At 37.9% G+C, this 19,445-nt stretch overlaps 3 protein-coding genes across 4 annotated transcripts in view; 1 reads left to right on the forward strand and 2 right to left on the reverse strand.

Moving 5' to 3' along the window:
• LOC140950110 (uncharacterized) overlaps positions 1-268 on the reverse strand; it is a 154,273-nt gene extending 154,005 nt beyond the window's left edge. Inside the window, exon 1 of the mRNA XM_073399288.1 lies at positions 41-268. The gene's annotated coding sequence lies outside the window, so the exon portion shown is untranslated. The remainder of the gene's footprint in view (positions 1-40) is intronic.
• The window catches only part of LOC140950232 (T-complex protein 1 subunit theta-like), a 295,708-nt gene that overhangs the window by 182,902 nt on the left and 93,361 nt on the right, over positions 1-19,445 (forward strand). The gene's annotated exons all lie outside the window — the stretch shown is intronic.
• On the reverse strand, positions 1,337-17,666 carry LOC140950161 (uncharacterized). Of its 2 annotated transcripts, XM_073399359.1 has the most exons (24): positions 17,525-17,666; positions 16,620-16,690; positions 16,142-16,203; positions 15,404-15,473; positions 14,777-14,867; positions 14,216-14,323; positions 13,740-13,799; positions 13,498-13,568; positions 12,614-12,646; positions 12,486-12,517; positions 11,661-11,709; positions 10,378-10,486; positions 9,530-9,577; positions 9,290-9,391; positions 8,778-8,857; positions 8,314-8,362; positions 7,082-7,203; positions 6,494-6,580; positions 5,555-5,632; positions 3,999-4,064; positions 3,812-3,901; positions 3,091-3,138; positions 2,667-2,737; positions 1,337-2,251 (listed from the first exon to the last, which is right to left on the reverse strand). In XM_073399359.1, the coding sequence occupies exons 1-24, from the start codon at positions 17,556-17,558 to the stop codon at positions 2,143-2,145; spliced, it is 1,740 nt and encodes a 579-aa protein (XP_073255460.1). In that variant the 5' UTR covers positions 17,559-17,666; the 3' UTR covers positions 1,337-2,142. The 2 variants fall into 2 exon arrangements, with proteins under 2 accessions (XP_073255460.1, XP_073255467.1); XM_073399366.1 differs by lacking the exons at positions 15,404-15,473; positions 16,620-16,690; positions 17,525-17,666.

Consider the following 19,445-nt stretch of genomic DNA (forward strand, 5'->3'; position numbering starts at 1 on the left):
ACATATTTTCCAACAAGACAACATCGCCAGGATTTCTCACCTTTTGCACAACAGCCGCGGTAGCAAGCTCAGCTCGTCAGCTTCCAAGACTTCCAGGCGAGAAAGTCACGCGATGTCTTGGTATTTTGATTCACTTGAATTTCTTCTCGGAATACAAAATGAACTATTGTAATCACCAGCCAAAGAGAGAGGTTTCAGCCTCACAGATCGAAATGGCCATCAAGGCGTTGAACTGAACTGAAGGTATTTCTGATCACGAGATCAAGTCACTTCCTTGTGAGAAAAAATGTTAGTTTGTACCCAGACTTTACTCTTCTTTGTAGGACCGTGACAAGGTGGGCAAAAGGTTGGTAGGTCGCCAGCCAAGGCAAGGCGTTTTTTCGGTGCGTTTTTCGCTCGTGTTTTGTAAAAAGATGCAGGAATAATGCAGCTGCGCGAAGAGCTGGACCGAGGTTAAACAAGAAAACGGTTGGGGAGGTGCCGAGAAGCTTCTTTCTCTCGGCCCCTTCCACGCGTTTTTTATCGTTTCGCCTCGGTTCATCCATCGTTTGGGGCTGACTAGGAGCGCGCGGGCTGAGGCGGGGCCGTATCTGTCGGGGAAGGAGTGGTTTATAATGGGCTTCTAAAGCTCTATATGGTCCCAGTTGCTCAAAAGGTGGATTGCTATCCACCCGAAAAATCACTGTCAGGAGCCGATTCACCACCTGTCAATGCAGTTGGATAGCGATTTATTTGACTGTGTCACTTGTTTCTACGGTTTTCTTAGAGTATTTTGGCCACCCGTCTATCCTCTCTTGATTTAGGTCATGTTCACGCTTGTTTTTTTTTTTTACCCCTTCTGGGAAGGTAGTGGGCGGTGGAGACAATATTTAAGAGGGTCCTGCCCCCACTATCTGAACGCCTGAATCAGGCCGGGGGGGCAACTAGGGGTCTTCATGATCAAAATTTCCCCTCAGTCCCGTAATACCAACAGTTAGAAGCAAGCAATTCTGTCAAATATAAAGTCATGTAGGAATTACAAATATTTGTGTGTAATGTGAAGATGACGAGGTTCGAGTTATGTGCATTTATGGACATAAGTGCAACAAGGTCATTTTTTTCCATATAATGGCTCCTTAATATAACATTTCCGAAACCCACATCTTAGAATCGTTAATTTCGAATCTTGTTATCCTTCTGGTCAAAATCCTAAATTATTGCTTTGAAAAAAAGTCCAAATTCTGGATCTAGAAAAACCAGCTGGGTAATCTGAAACAACACAAGTACCTATATAGGAAGTCAAGCAGCTAGCGAACTTACAGAATTTAAAAACCTCTGAATAACTTTCACTCTGGAGTGTTTATTACCTGTCATCTTATTCAGTGTACATTAATATGGCTTCGGATAAACACAACAAAACTATTTTCCACGGGTGAAGAATATATCATTTAAATAATTTTTATGTTACTCCGAATCCATAATTTACCGTTCCTCGTTTTAGGTTAAATTTTATTAAACGAGTTGTAGCAACTACAGATAAGGTCATCTCTTTCACTGCTTTTCACGGTCCGCAACCTTTACTCAGTCAACTTTATTTAATGTGGTTAATCAGCTGACTCTTTCTCTATCTGTCCACCACACAGGCTTCAGCAGGGTGTCGCTACTGCAATTCCTTTCCGTCTTATCTCTAGCCTGTAATACAGTGTCGAGGCGCGGATCCACACCGGTTTCCACCGTTTTACGGAAATCGGTCAGATTTTTCACAATAAATATTACTAAAACCTTTTAACTTTCCAACTGAAATTTGGAAAATGGTTTGGAAAGTCAGAAAATATCCTGTCTAAGTGACTCATAAACCCTAGAGAGGAGATTATGAAAAACTTCCCGGGGATCATGCCGCAAGACCTCCCTTAGAGTAGGGAATTGGTCAGTATTTATTGTAGATCCACGCCAGGTGTCCTCTTGCGGAGAAGAGAAATTGATCTTGATTTAACAAAGCGATCAAATTTCTTTAATGAGCCGAGAGTACGAAAAGTTAAGAAGGGGGATATAGCGATATTTTACAAACATTAAAACACACAGCCCTTCCGTCTACAGTGTAGGTGCCACAAGGCGAACAGCTCCACATGTAACTTTCAATACAAACAAAGCAACGTTCTCAAGTCACGTGGGGTCTGTGTAAGCAATTGGTTCTTCACAAAACATTTCATCAAGCAAAGCAAAGCAAGGATTACAAACTCTGACATTCTGATTGTAGCCAAACGCTGGAATCCTGAAAAAGAAGACATGTCCTCGTTGTTAATTTGTCCACTAAAAGACTATGTGAAGAGATGAGCGCCTCTCTTACTCTCTTCACCGGAAACGAGCTCGTTAGCCTGTAGTGTAACACAGTTTTTCCCACTTGGGAAGGAATGTATGTCTCTTCCCTCAGTGACTCAATTACGAAAGACCGCCACAGAATTTGTGGTCCGGCCAGCGGAGGCTGCTTATCCTATAAACTGGGAAGTTTAAAAACTTAGAGCTCACGATGAAACTTCAACGGCTTAAAATTTCTTATCTTTTAAGATTGCCTCTGTCAGTTTCTGTTAATCAGCAAGAGAGGATATCCTCTCTAGTGATCAGCTGGCCACGAGACAAAAAACTGTGACACCTACAACTGATAATACAGTAAAACATGTTGAACTTACGGAGCTGACTGATCTGTGCAGTTGTGACAGAAAACGCGGCCGCAGCATCGACAATGATGGCGTCTTCTAGTCTACAACAAACACCAAATGCATCTGTGTTAAGCCAATAGAACCCAAACCAATCAAAAGAACAAACACACGTTTTCTAATTTTCTAATCCTGAGAGGTTTGATGTCCATAGAATAACCCTGATTGCGCCTACACTTCCCATTTCTTGGAAAGGAAATTTGTTCTGTGGACTTCTGGTGTCCGTTTTTGGTCGAAAATTTGGTTGATCAATTGAGTTGACATAAGGTAGATATCTTCTACGGCACAAATTGGGTATAATGTCTATGAAAATGCAACCTCCTTTCCAGGGCCCCCGCCCATTTTCTAAAGGAAAAAGCTCTGGGAACAACTTTTGCGTGAAAGACACAAAACTTACTTGAGTGAATGGCGCTCGACATTTGCTGTTTGAACAATAGTTAACAAGCTGCGAAAAAAATACCTGGATTAAAAAGTGGTTAAGACTAACCAATCAACAGGCGTGTGATAGCAATCAAGTCAACAATACGGGGATTGAAAAGATGTGGGAACTTTGCTGTATCGGCACAATATGAAAAAATAAGGTTCGAAATATATTTACGTTTTATTTGAATTCAAACAAACAATTTTTTACTTCTCGGGGAGTAATAATAATAATAACAATAATAATAATAATAATAGTAATTTTATTACTTGTAACGGACAAATTCGCAAATGAATGTATATGATATAGGCTGATTTTTATTAAAAGAGTCTTAACTAAGGATTTAAAAGTAGTAAAATTCTTTTCGTGTCTTGTGTGACGAGGAAGGGCAAAAACCAGTTCCTGGTGTCGGATTTTCAGTAGCAGGTCTAGATCGCGATTTGAAAGTTTTTTAGTTTATTGTTTCATAGTGATATCGATTTTACTTAATGCTACATTTTGAAAAACTTCAATCCAAAGTCAGTCAGTGGTGAACATTTTATAGCGATCGGACCAGGATAAAATCACTTTTTAAGCGATGGAAAGATATCGGTATGGTTTTCGAAAAACTGTATCGAAACACCTTAAGTAAACAGTTTATTGTATTTGTCCTCTATAAGCCCCAATATCTCAGTACAGTCTATAGGTCTATTCTTACCTCATCTGGTACCCACGATAATCTGAAAGTGTTTTGTAAATGTAGTACCTCGGCTCGGTCCCTCTCTGCTTGATTAAGCCGTGCGTTTGCCTGGAAAAAGAGACTATTTGCTGCACAGTGTACAAGTAACAGACGAAAAACTGAATACAGACGTACTGAAAGACCTGAAATCTAGCCTAAAACTAACCTCGTGAATAGCTGCTTCCGTTTCCTGACGAATTTTGGCCATTTTGTTGACAAATGTAGCTTCACACTGCATCAAACCACAAATAAGAATTTTTTTAATATGAGCAGAGGCGTTCCAATTTCACGTTACGAATGTGTTCTGTAAATTAACTTTCCCACAAAAGAGTGAAAAAAACCCCCCGACTAATTCGATGAATTCACACCAAAAAGTACAGGAATACATCATAGGTAAGTCTCCTTTATTTACTTTATAGAAAAAAAGTAAAAATAATGATATTTAGCGTGCGCAGACCTCAGTATTTTATTTCTCATACAAATTCTCAACGGTTGCTTGTAACGCGACACTGACTCTCTTGTGAGAAAGTTAATTTACATAACACACTCGTACCGTGAGCTTGGGACGCCTGTGATATTAGTGAACAATATGACAGCAGAAGAAAGAACACGGTAAAACCTTTTGTTACAACTATGTTCAAAAAGATTTTCCGCCCGGCCAAACTTCATCTTCCTTTAAACAGATCTTTTTGGAAAAGCACAGAACACCGTAAAGTTAAGTGAATGATCACGACAAAACCCTCAAGTAATAACCCGGTCACGTTTGTCACACAAATCTTTTTGCCGACCTCTTCTTTCTGCCCTGTTGTTGAAAGGAGACTTTAGCCTTGAAGCGCCCGGACCATAGTTTGTACTCGACATGCGCTGAACTTTATTTCATAAATGCATTGTGCACTGTACCTTCAACTCCGCTAGATCATTTTGATATTCTAGAAGCCGTGAAACCAGCCTCGGTCCAGGGCGCTTTCCTCGCCCTTCCCACATTTGAAGGAAAAAGCGCTTTGAGGACGTGAGGCACCTCCACAGACAAATCAATTTACACATGCAGGAATCAAGTGCCTGGCCTTTCTCACGCTAGCTATGGAGCAGAGAGCAAATACCCGTCATTTTCTGCTTATTTAGCACACCGAGCGTACTGGAAAAAACTGTCACTGAGATATGTATGATGGCCGAGAACTGCCAATCAAAAAATCCGCATATTGAAGGAATATGAGTTTAAGACCTCGTTTAACGTACATCTGCATCGCTCCTTTAAGAAGGTGATCTTCCTTCCACGATGAAAACCTATTATCCGCCATCTTCGAGCTTCCTCGAGAGAAAGGGTCGTAAACACAACAAAATCAATGTGGTGTACGCAATGCATGCTGGTAGTGTCAGCCCTCCGCTGGGTCGAAAATTTTATTTGATTTTAATTTTGATTTCATTTCATTTTACTTTGGTTTCATTTCGTTTTATTTTGATCTCACTTAAAATTTATTTTCACTTTTCTTTTGAATTAAAATAAAAATTAGAAAGAAAGTGGAAAATGATTACAGATGACACTAAAAATAATAAAAAATAAAAAATAATTCCTTCAATATGCGGATTATTCGATTGACAGTTCTCGGCCACCATAGATATGAAATGACAAAAAAAAAAAGATTTTCAGGTACATGTAAAGTATTGTACGATGATAGACAGTGAAATGGAGTCTGTAGCAATGAAAATCTGTGAGTACGTTACCCGTTTAATGGCGATATCTTTCTGTTCTCTTGCAATATCTATCTCCTGCTGCAATCTCATAACCTCTTTGTCATGCGTCTAAATAAAGAAAGTGAAAACAAGAGAGAGAATGAAAGTGAATACTTTCCTAGGACCAGCAGTTCTATCACAATGTCTTATAACGCGTTTAGGTAGGTACTTCATATATGTACACTATAGGAATCATATATGAAGTAACTACTCGCGTTGGTAGGATCTACCCGCGTTTAAACGAAAACCGCTGACTGGTCAGATCAATTGCTTGGGTGCCAGTCTTCGGAGCAGTCGACCAGACCACCACTCAGAGTCTTGACTAAATACCTGAGAAGACCGTCTTTTCTTTTTGCTTTTAAGATAAGGACGAAAAACCGTAGCCGCCACCCTTCTTAAAACACTTCACCGATAGGACTAGTACATGTGGAAATAGAAGAATCGATACGGGAGTAAATTTCTCTGGCCGTAACAACCCCTAGCGCTAGTTGTTAGATTAGGTAGGTTCAGTACGGTACCGTCATCATTTGGTAGGTCTGTGCCACGTTCGTTTCTATTTTCATTTGGTAGGTCTGTGCCAATTTCGTTTCTATTTTCATTTGGTACATCTGTGTCCCGTTCGTTAATCGTTACTATTTTTATTTGGTAGGTCTGCGCCCTGTTTGTTACTTTTTTCATTTGGTAGGTCTGTGCCTTGTTCTTTACTATTTTCATTTGGTAGGTCTGTGCCCTCCATTGGGTAGGCTTGTGTTCCATTCGTTGCATCTCGATTTGGTAGATCTACGCCCAACAACGCTAAACAATACTTTACCTCAAAAGACTGCGAACAGTCTCCCTTGGAATTGGAACTGAATACTATCACTGAGAACAACTGATACTACTATCAAAACGGTGTTAAACCAGCAATAAACTTTTGCCGCTATAACTTACCTCTGCTGCACTAGCGATAGACTGCATGAGTCTTTTGCAACGCTGTTCAAGGTCCTCTTTCTCAGCTTGACACTTCATCAGCTTTTCCTGAATAATACGGTGGAAAATATAAAGATCTTGGGTACCATTTGTACGGGAAACGGGAAATTCCAGTTGGAAATTAAATGGTTCGCGTCAATTCGTCAGGAAAGCTTCAGAAAATATGGGCTGTATAACAAAATACAAATTCACTTTTCAGGAATACTGTTAAAATATCGTGAGAATTTATCCTCGTCCCTCATTGCATCAGAGTTTTCATGTGATTATCTCGACCACCCGAACACATTTTGGGAAGCATTAGACAATGATTATGCAAACCAAAGTAAACCAGACAACAAGTAAAAGAGGTTTGTCCACTAAATACTCTTTTTTTACTACCAGATTTATGTAAGTAGGGTTAAATACTGAGCCTCGGCCGATTGAAAATAGTTTAGACCGCAGTCTTGTTACGCAAAGCCTTCTTTGAAGACTTTCTGAGACTTTCCGGGGTTGCCGTAAATGTGGTTGTGTCTTGATTACGCAGATCAGTGAATTAAAAGGATCAAGTACCTCGAGTTTTGAAGGGTTTGCCACCACACACGGTAATAAATCCGGTCTGATGATAGGTTCCACATCAGCTGTAGGAATGTTAGATGATGGAGTGCCGCTACTTGAACCAAAGAAACGATTAACTACAATAAAAGGGATGGAAAACCAGTACCAGATAAACTGATGTCTTTCAATATCATTGAGCTCAAATTTATATGAAGACCCGCCTTCCCAAGGGGCTGGTCATCACCGGCGAACGCTACAGAGAGAATTATTTTGATAATAGTAACAAAGGCGAAAGTAGATGGCTAATGTGCGCGCCTGTCCCTGCAGTGCTTCATAAACTTTTATTCGCCTATCTGCAATTTAACTATCGATAAGGCAGACACCTCTCTGAAGCGGTCAGCCAAGCTTTGTTTGGATAGCAGTTGGATTAAAGCTGTATCACTAAAGTACAAATTGGCCCCTAACTGAGCGAGGACAATAACCACTTCAAGCATTGAAGAAAGGTTTGAATATCACAGCAAATATAAAAGAAGACAAGGATGGGCAACATCGAAACACCCCATCTAAGAGAATACGGATTCCGGAAATATCCGAAAATACCGTAAAATTCCGAAAATAAGCCCCGGGGCTTATATTTTTCAAAGGCCCTTTTTGAGGGGCTTATTTTTGGAGGGGCTTATATTTGGAGGGGCGATTTAACGGAGGGTTTTTGGCGTTACGAGTTGGGGGGGCTTATATTTGGAGGGGCTTATACATGGAGGGGCTTATTTTCGGAATTTTACGGTATGTTTGCTTGTGGAATCCGGAATCCGGGAAATTTCGAAATTTAGGCTTTGAAATGTGGAATACAGCTCAAGGAATCCGGAATCCCACTAACAGTTGGAATCTGCAATTAGAAATTTGCTGAGAAAGAAACCGGTATCCACGGCGTAGAATCCAAAATCCAAGACTGTCTTGGATTCCATTGCTTGAGGACTGCATTTGCATGGATTTTTTGAAAAGTTTCATCTTAACAGTTTTTCAAAGTTTCTCTGCGTTTGTTTGTCACGCTTGGGAGACACATTTGTTTGTCAGATGCTGCGATTTTGTCATTTACAAGTAATACGATTTTCTTCCTTGTAGAGAAAGCCAGCCAAGTATCTCGAAGAAATAGAACTTTTGGAATAATGTCCGGGTTAAGAAAGTTCAGTGCCATTACCAGTAAGATTAAGTTTACCATATAGTGCCTACAGCTCTAAGCTTCTCACCTGGGGTTTCGGACCGAAGCTCCTCATACGAGTTATGCTTTCGAAGACTCTGAAAATAAAGACAACAAAATATTGATAAATAATTTCAACAAATTTCTACAGTATTTAAGGATCCAAGCACCAGAAGTAAAATTAATACAGCTTCTCCCTTTTAACGAGTTGTTAATCAACTGATATCAAATTATCCATAAACTCATGGGGTGGGGGTGGGGGGTGGGGTTGAAGGAGATGTAAACACGGGAACAAGAATTGTGTAATTGAACTGTGCCTTACATTGAAATGTTAAGACTCAAATTAAACACTCCAGGAGAATGACAGAAGCTATAGTCATGCTTGTTTTGATCTGTTTTGAGTTGCTACAGTGTTTCGCCTTAATCGGAAATAAAGTTTCCCACTTCAGTATTATTTTATGCGTCTTGGTACTTTCGTGTAGGTTAAAAATTTGCAAGGAATATTTAACTCACCCAGTCAAGGGACTTAGTTTTGTCTTCTCTTCTTAAAAGTTCTGGTGTGTTCAACAATTTATGTCTTTCTTGCGGATTATCTGAGTTTTATAATAACAAAAACTATGTGAAAAAATCATAAAATTCACAACAAATACAACAGGGATCAATGCCAAGTCACATTTCTAACATTTTGCGGAATACTGTTTATTTTAGCATGCTTAATTTTCAAACACCGCCGTAAGTGGGTAGATTCATCAATTTTGGCGACCTCATACCTAGGGCCTACGCTTCCAGAGAGGCCGTGAGAACGAGATTGCACCTTGGTCGCCCTGTGTGCTGCTTTGCGCCCTCTCTGTTTAGGGCATGATTACTTTTCACACACACCCGCGAGATTTTCGAGCCTGATGAGTATGCCATTTTCTTTTGCAGTTGTATGTAAGATGTTCTATCCGCGCGTAGCGGGGATCAGACTTTTCCGTGCTGGGCTATGCTTGTGACAAAATGAATACTTTATCCTTCTTAAGACAAACCTTTTGCCATCCATTTCGGGCTGTTGGGTGGTACGTGTTCATTAATGTGTCTCACAATCGTAGCCACATACAGCTTTAACATTGGGTCTTTGGTTGAGAACCCTGCAACAGAAAACATACACTATACAAGTGATTGATAACTACAGCATAATCCTCATATCCGAGTTAACCAGAAAAAAAGCTAAAAAATCTTTCCATGCCATTAAATTTGTAAATAAGATGGAAGATCAGTTAGATTACCTGTTGGGGTTTGTAGCCTCTCTTGTAAGTTCTGTACTGCAACATCAACTACAAGATTATTTTTTATACAGAATTAAAACTTAAAAAGGTTTTATGGCACTTGTAAGTCACAGCCTAGTGGTAGGTTGAATTCATGTACAATGGGAAGAACGTCCCAGACATCCTCAAGTGTATAAAGTTATTCATCCTCAAGTGTATCAAGTTATTCGCCACTTTCAAAGAGAAAAGGGAACCGGAGCCGATATAGTGATTTTCGTATGACCTTGAAAAATGGTTTCGGTGTGTTCGTTATTTGTTTTATAAGGCAATGGATGAAAAGATCAAAACACGGACTCTTCGTTTTCCCGCCAAAGAAAACCTTAATATGGAGAACGCATCGTTCGATTGGCCAATAGTGTTGCAGTATGACGTCAAAGCGAGGTTCGATTGATTTCTAGAAAGTTCTTCGGGCAAGAAGTCTTTTCAGCCGAGCGTTCGCTTAACCAACCAAAACCCACGAGCGTTTGTATTCGTTCGACAAACTAATCAAATCACTCTATTTCTGCTCGTTTGTTGTTTCTGAGACTGTTTTGTTCGCGCGTTTTTATTTCAAGGTCATACGAAAATGGCTCTATACGTCCCGCAACTGTTCCTGGTCGGGATCGTTACTGGGGACGCGCCGGTCAGTTCGCTATTGGCCAATCTTTTTTCATGTCCCTAATAGCAATCCCACAAGTCTTAGCAACTTAACCTCGTTTTAAAAGTAAGAGTTTTTGGAACTCAAAAAGGATCTGTAATGTTATCAACTTAACCAAAAAGCTTACACAAAGAAATCTTGCATAACAAGTATTATGGTGGGTTTGTTTTACCTTCCACAGCTCTCAGTAGTTGAACCAGCTCCTGTTTGCCACCGGAACGGGATGCCAGGTCTGCTGCTGTCTCTAATGTGTCAGTCAAGGCAAACACTGGAACGCCCATCTTAAAAGGGAAAGTAAAGTGGGAGGGGGGAGGGGAGGGGAGGGAAGCAAATCATTAGTTCACATACTTGGTTAGGTCAAAATAAATCAGTTTGCCCCATCCTGTCAAAAAAGGATTTATCAGTAAACTACTAAGTAGTAATAACTATAAAAGTTTTATGGAGTGTATGCAGCATTTCAGCTTCCATTTTCTGGAAGGTGTTCGCGCCAAGTTTACGGTACGGTGACTTCTCTAAAGGAATGTGGTTCGGTTCTCAACAGCCGTTTGTGGGGAGCAGTATTGCTTGAAGGCAGAAAGAACGGCTGTGAAGCAGACTATGCCTTTGGCAAATTGGTGATAATGTCACTTGTCCCTGAGAAATCTATGGGGATGCCAAATACACATTCCAAGATCCATTCAACCACCACCGGTCGTCCAATACAATATCATCACCTGACTCGTCTCCAGTCATCTCTCACTATCTCTCTCTAGAGGCGTGTTGGGTGTGATGGGAAGGAGGAAAGTGAGGCGGAGAGATGACGGTCGTTCTCTCTTCTCCCTTCCCATCATCCCCTGCTCCCGCCGTGCGTTACGTGTGAAGACAACTGGGAACAAGTCCGTATCATCACTCAGATCTATTATGAGATGCATTTCTTTTGGGCACAATATTTACAAGTTTATTTGCATCGTGGTTAATTTTAAATCATGAGACAAGCCGTTAGGGAATATTTCCGTTGGTTAATTGCTCATATTAATGATCACATTCATCCATTGTCCCCAGAAACAAAAAGTAGCAAACCTTCATACCGTATAACATGATTTGTAACAAGCAGATACCATTTCAGCAAGTAAAGGTCTTCACTGTACATTGTACTGTAGTATTATAATGTATGGTGAGTTAACTGTGTCTAGTCAAACATCAAAGTGAGAAAACGGGTTCAACCAAACGCAGATTTCTTCTTTAAAAAAGTGCTTTGAAAACATCTTTTAGGCTGTCTACAGTGCTTTTAAAGCTGTAAAAATACATTTAAGTGACACCACAAAATTTTGATCTGTTTGGTTGTAAATTAAGGCAACTTTTAGTTAACCTTTTAAAATTTATTTAAGGCTTTCTAACCGCATTATTATTACTTTCCAGAACAGTATTATATTCTCACTTTCCAGAAAATCTTATCTTCCGTTTTGTTAGTAGTACCTGTATGAGAAGTTCACCACACTCCACATGACTTTCACTTGATCCTTTCCTACAGATCAATCACATAATATCAGTAATACATGGCTGCTTAATCAAAAATTAGAATCTAGACCACATTTTTGCCTCATTGATGTGGAATATTCAATATTCTATTCTGACACAAAATGAAATTATCATGGAGGCATACTGATGCAAAAAAGGTTACCTAATATACAAGTACTTCCAAAGCAGCAGTCAATATTAAAAATAAAAAAGGTGTGATTACTAGCCTGAAATAAGTGCACAAAATGACTGTCATTTCAGACTACGTGTTTATGAGTAGTTTTTGTGTCAGGCCTTCCATGCGGTACAGAAAGAGACTGGAGTGTACATTTCCATGTTCTGCATAGTTGTTGCTTTGCCGATCAACACACGCTTCGTTTCGTTAATTTGTGCTTTTTCTTTATTCATTATGAAACAACAACAAAAGCTAAGTTCATGTATTTACGTAAAAGAGAATGATAGTAAAAGTTGAACCTGAAAAACACGAAGATAAGCTAGATTATAAAGATGGTGAAGCTCATGATAGTCGTTCAAAGTTTCAATATCATAGTTTGACCCAGACCATTTTTGAAATTGATCCAATTTAAAATGCCACATGGAACTTATGACCCACTTTTACCAATTTCTAGACTGAACAGTCTGCTTAATAATGCACCCTACAAGCCAATCTCTTTGTACCACATAATTTATCACTACTAATTATATGCTTTAATTACTTTGATTTAATAGGATTTCATAAAACTTCGTGTAACATGTTTTTTAACCATGGTCATGTAACCTTACCATGCAAGGGCAGGAAGAGGGGTCCAAGATTTCTAGATTGGATAACAAAAGAAATATTATTAATAATAAGTAGTTAAGTCTTGATATTCATTTATTCCTTTCTAGTCTGTAACATTCCATAAACTTACATTGTTCACTGCTGTCACATCTGCATTTCGTTCCTGTTGAATTTTAAATAAAATAAACAAATAAGAAGGGATATAATTTACGGAGCTAGTTTACAGGGCTGATATACATTGGTTAACCCTGAAAACTGTTGTGTGCAGAGAAACATTATGACGTGTGTATTTCGAGAGTCAAAATGACATGCCACACTTTCTGTTCGAGATACGAGGATCAGGAATCAGCAGAGGGTTAAATCCCCTTTAATTAATTATCATCATCATCGCCATCACTATTATATCAATATTATTCTATATGGATATTAGCCTCTAAGTCAAAGAATCCTGTAGTTTGGATTTAACTTACAACGCAGACCAGTACCAAAAAATGCCAGACTTTGTAGCAAAATCTGCTTAATTCAAGATGGAAGAAAGCGCAAAAAATATTCACTTGCAAGATTCAAGTTTGGGTTCAAAAAGCTTACAATCATGAGACTCTGTCCTGGCTTTGAAGAGGTGCATGCAACAAGGCCCTACAAGGTGTCTGCTAATCTGCTAATCTCCCTTTAATTTTCAAACATAATAATGCAATACAAATTGATTAATTATTATATATAGAATCAAAGTTTTCATTAAGAATTTAGTAGCAGGAGAAAGGTGTAATGTTACAGGAGAGTATTGTGACAGACACTCCGCATCTGAATAAAAAATAGTCATATAGGCTATCACATGTTAGCCAGAAAATTCTTCGCAGTAAACAGAGAATTCTCTGATCTCCTTTGCCTAATGAACAGACTGTAGAATAATGACTGTAACAATCAAGACACTGGGCCAAAATTCTCATGGAAAGTTTACAAACTTTCTCAAGGTTGTTAAATTACTAGGGACAAATTGAGACCAAAATTAGTTACCATTAAGAGAGCCACACAAGGGAGATGGCCACCTTCTGCAGCAAAAAAGAGAGGAGTGTTCTTGTCCTCATCTGCAAAAAGAAATAACAAAATAATATTTACTGTGATTTCATTCAAATGTAGGATCAAACATTCTTATGGGAAAGAAATAAAAAAATTTACTTTCCCTGTGAATCTTTATTTACCAGTATGGAAGAAATAATTCAAAGTGGGTTTGTTCATATTTAAAATTAAATTATTACCTCTAATATTGATGTCAACATTCTCATGATTCAGTAAAGTAACCATGGAATAATGGTCTCCTGGAAATACAGCAACTCATTTTTACTGATATTAAATAAATCAAAATTAATATACTCTGACTAACTAATTATTTTCTAAATGATTAAAATGCATCACAGTGCATCGTGGTACTGCATGCATTCAGAGTCACCACTCAGTTGAGAAAATATTGAGTCATAAATTAATCATAAATTAATCACATCCTGTTAAAAAGTTACCTTTATAAAAGAATAGCAAAAACACATCTGTAGGCACTAGAAAACATGAAGAAGCCCTAGATCACAGATTATTGTACAACTCAGCACTGTGAGAAAGATTTGAAGTACATGTACAAGGGGTTTTACTGCTAAAGTACACATGTATGACTTGCTAGTTTTTTACTTGGTTAGTTTTTGGCAGTGTTTTGAGATTAGATTAATGATAAGCATATTATTACCTGTTTTAGCAGCTTCGAACAAAGCCCTTTTCCTTTGTTCAGGATTTAAACTAGACAAACTTGACACCACAACAAATGCATCAGATGTTGCAGATGATGTTGAATTTGCTAAAGATGAAAGAAAATGTCCTTTTCATAAAGACCTTTTCATTCCATGTACTGTTATGATGTAGTTTAAAATGAAATTTACTGTAGTGGTTTCATCCCAGTTTGATTCTCAGTTTCCTCTATCTCCTAACTGATTTCTGATGGATGGTTATCAGTTTGGCAACCCAAGGAGACAGTGTAACACTTCAGAAAACGTGTTTGCCATCCAACATAATTTTCCTGTTGATACAAATTTATGTCATCACCATCACTATCTTCATCATCATTATCATTATCACCATCAAAAAGTCTCTCAGTGCCAGAATTAAGAAAACAAGACCTGGGGGCATCTTTATACTCTGGTATTTATTAATTTTATATTTATATTTCATTTAGCTAGATGTCAGACTGCTTGATTTTTTAAAGTAATCAAGAATATCATATAATATCTCTGACTGGGTAAATTTAACACACCTCTTCCTGTTCTAGCCTCTTCTATAGCTGACAGAGCCTTCTGGGTGTTCATTTCATCTTCTTTTTGTTTTAAGAGACATCTTGTACATACCTAGCAGAATGATAAAGGACTACAGTAGATCAATGCTCAGTCAATTGACCACTTTTTCAGTGGCCCTCTAAAATGTGGGCAAGCAAATTTTTTGACACACATATTGGCAAATGATTTTTTGTGAAACAGACAAATTGCAATGGAAATTCTATAATAGTAAGTATGCCTCAGTTCCTGTGAGTGCACTTAAAACTGGAGCCATACTGATGCAGTTGCATGAATCTTACCATAAGACATTATAGCAATCAATTATGTTCAGTATAAAGACATTGAACTTTTCTCTCTTAACATTGTATGTCAACACCAGATGTTTCGTGATTGAGTCTGTTAAGTTTAATGGAGTAATGGCCAACAGTTACAAAGATCATTTGCCAAAAGAAGAAAAATTAACTCCATTTCTCACATTCCACTCTACATTACTGATAAAACTCATTCATTATTTTTATAAAACATAACATGATTTTGAAATGGATGAAATAGCCGGATTTAACTATTTACTTATTATTTGACAAAATAATTTTTTAACAGTGACGTACCTTTACAGCTTGGTTAACAACAACATGACAGGTAACACACACTGCAGTGGAACATGTACGACAATGAGAACTAACAAACAAAAGGATGTGGAATTATTATCATGACAAGAGGTAAGAAAGTGGTGCATCGTTCTACTTAAATCCTAAATCTAAAGAGGTGTTTAAGCACCTTACTCTTTTATAAGAGGGAGAAAAAGAAGGGGGAGAATAATAGTCATCATTTATATTATACAAATTAACATAGAAATATGATTAAATGCACATAAATTAGAAATTAGAATTAAGGGAGTATAAGTATTAATACTTTACCTGTCCTTTACTTAAATCTTGCTTCTATAGCATGACAAAGCAACTAGAAATATTTCTAATCCCTCCTGTCCAAAGGTTTGCTAGTCCATATTATGTTACATTTGCTGGTACTGGTTCATACAACTGGATGGAGTGCCAGTTGCATCAAGAGTAAAGTGCCTTGCCCAAGAAATTATTTATTAAGCAAGGTCAAGGATCCTAGCTAGCCACAGCTAGAACCCAGATTTTTTGATCTGGAATTCAGAGCACTGACAATAAGGTCATATGCCTCCAAGATTTCAGAGTACTATGTGTACACTGTACATAATGAAAATGGAATCCATGCATGCATTATGATAAACACTAAATGTAACAAGGGTAGCTCTAGTGTTAACTTTTTTTATTTACAATAATATATGTTAAATTGAGTAAACATTATAAGATGCTTACCGTCCTTTGATCAAGTTAGTTCCCCAATACTTCTGAAATATTGTTCCACACTTGGAACAATTCTGCCAAATAAAAAGTAACAATTTATCCTGAGTTCTACAAGTGCAAGCAATTCATGGGTACAGTTTAACTTACACTATAGTTAACTTTCCTTCTTCTTGATGAACAGTTCATGCATCAGTACACTCACTATTATTTTCTGTAATACAATGCAATGGCCATCTTTTTCAAATTACCATCATGTCAAAACAGTCACGTAAGTGCGTGCTAACTATCAAAATACCCTCTGCAAATGAGCCACACTTGTATATAAATAGCCAACAGCATATCAGTCCTATCCATTTGAGTGTTGTTTCACATTATCAGGGTGAAGTACCTGTAAACTAGCTTGAGCAGCTTAGTGCCTTTTTATTATAAAACAAAGCATTTACCTTTTTTAACTATTAAACCTGGGTTTATGAAGTTAGCAATCACGAACCTTGCAATCGCAGGACTTGTATGATTTTTTACAGTCACTACACCTTCTTGTAAGGCCTGCAGTGTCACTTCCTTTTGAGTTCAAACCTAGATTCAAAGAAGAAAGACTGATTTCATTCAAATGAATAATAAATTATAGAGAAAGAACACTTGCTGTACCACACTTTATCACTCATATAATCATTATAAGGCCAAAATTTTGAAGACTTTTATACAAAAACTCAAATCCACATTTGACAGCTGGCTGTCTTTTTATTTATACTAAGGAACTTTTAGCATGAGAAAACAGCTGACATTTAGCGATGCTACCACTGCATTCTCCGCCAAATGACGTCTGAGAAACGAGCGCAGAAATTCCATACTGATGATGCATCACTACCCAGATCTGGTTAGTTCTTCTGATTTGTCGCGCCGCTTGGGAAATTTGATTCAACCAATCAGAAGCACTACCCAGATCTGGGTAGTGATGTGTGATCAGTATGAAATTTCTGTGCTCGTTTCTCAGACATCACTTGGCAGGGAAACCAATGGTAGCATTGCCAAATGTCACCTGTTTTCTCAGGCTAAGGAACTTTATACCAAACAGAATTGATAAGCTCTTTAATATGATCAGTATATTATTATCATGCAATGCATGCAGAGACAACAAAAGCATTTCTAGGTCTACTAACAATGTAACAGTATGTTTAAATATTAAACTCATTGTCTTTAGTTAATTATCTTTCATTTGGACTACCCTTTTATTTATAGAACATCAAGAAGTTTCGTGGACGCAATCGCACGCAATATTACAAGTCGAAACTTAAATTAGAAAACAACACACAGTCACACAGCTGTCAAATGTAAGTTCACATGAGACTGCAGCAGTATACTGGGTGTGAATGAAACGTTAAAACAAAAACTTACCTTCATTCGAGCTTGAACTATGGGAACCTTCCATTTCTTATAAAATTATTTTTTTCTAATCATTTCACAATCAAAAACAAATTTCGCAAAGTCACAAGTCATTTCAGTTCGTATTTTGTTCCATGACTTGGTATCCGAGCCTGTACAGGTGACCGTTTTGTTTCCAAGGTCCCGCGAGACACAGGGCAGCTACAGCTACAATATACAGGCGACGTTTTTGATACAAGGTTTGTTTCAGAAAGTGTCAATTGAACGTGCTTTGAGCATGATTTTAGCTTTCTATTAGCTTCTATTATTTTTGTTGATTTACATATCTTCAATTTTTGGAAATTGGTTTATCGCGTGACCGACGGCATGACAAATTCGTGCAGTGCAGCCAGAGGGAGTCCAGATTAACGGACATCGAGAACATCGAGTGCAAGTACGACTCCTAAATTGGCATCCATTATTTTTTATATCGGCACCCCCCTCTCACTACTGAGGATTAATTATGACTTCTACTCCCAAGGAAATGTACTCTAACAATAGCAGCAGAGGGCTGTAGCTCACAATTCCCCCAGACTCTCTGCCTCGGTATCTGTACCAAAACTCTGGCTATGGCCGTGGGTAGACCATGATGTTTTAATGCTAGCCATCATCTCTGTTTGTGCTTTTCAGTATGATGTCAGGATTACAAGTTGAAAAATGGAACACCGAAACAGATGGACCTCTAAATGAAGCCAGCATGAGGAGAAAGTTAAAATCACAAGGCTACTCCTGCATAAAATACACTTTTCCTCCTGGTACAGACTTTCCTGATCACACTCATAATGTCTCTAAAAAGGATTCAATAATAGCTGGCCAGTTTCGGTTTGCTATGAAGGGAAGAGAAGTCATCCTCCAGCCTGGTGATATGATTGAGGTTCCAGCTGGTGTGGTGCATAATGCTTCAGTGATTGGAAGTGAATCAGTGGTTTTCTTTGATGCCACAAAGTAGGACAGTTTTAGAAATGATGCTTGGCTTCTATGGATTTTGCCCATGAGAGGGAATCTGGATTCTGGAAGCTGGGAAATTTTTGCCTATGGAATCTGGAATCTGGGAAAATTTTGCTTGCAGAATTCAGAATCCTGGTCTTTGGAATCCGGAATACAGCTCAAGGAATCTGGAATTCCACTAATGATTAACACGCAGAATCTAATAGTTCCACTGACAAAGACTAGGGTCAAGTTCTGGAATCCGGGGACCACAGAATGGAATCCAGAATCCAAGACTCTCTTGGATTTTCTTACATGGGGCGAATGGATGGTTCGTTAGGGAAGAATTGGATGAGGAAAGGGAAAGAAATATTTTTAATCATAAAATCCAATCTTAGAAACTAACTATATGGAGACCAGTCGTTTCTCTTTGAAAATTCTGTTAAGTTATTATTTTTCATTAAAAAACACCTCATTTCCTAGGATAATAAAACAATAATGATGCCTCTTATTTGTGATATTTAAACAGCTCAAGACTTATTTTATTTTGTTTTATTGTTTTTTTTTTTAAATACAGTTCTTTATTTCAATCTCTAACAACACTTACACAACAAAAGTTACCTTTAGATAAACTAAAAAAAAAAAATAACAATAAAGGAAACAAAAAGAAATTACAAAACTTTACAACAGTACATTGTATTACAGTCTTGCCACAAAAGTATATTAAAATGCAAGTCTAATGTTGAGTATAACCTTACTAGTTGAATTAATATTGCTAGATTAGAAAACAAACTTCTTCTCAATTAAAGGCTTATCCATTTATTATAATAATAATCAGGTGAATTAATACTTATTGCTATATGTTTTTCTATCTGGGCTTTGTTTACCACTATAGTTAGATAAACACTTAATAACAAAGGCTCTTCTGTGATACTGCAGCAGTATACCATAAAATTCCAGTAAGAAC

Source organism: Porites lutea, chromosome 1, assembly GCF_958299795.1.
Source record: "Porites lutea chromosome 1, jaPorLute2.1, whole genome shotgun sequence".
In the NCBI taxonomy this organism is placed as follows: Eukaryota; Metazoa; Cnidaria; class Anthozoa; order Scleractinia; family Poritidae; genus Porites; species Porites lutea.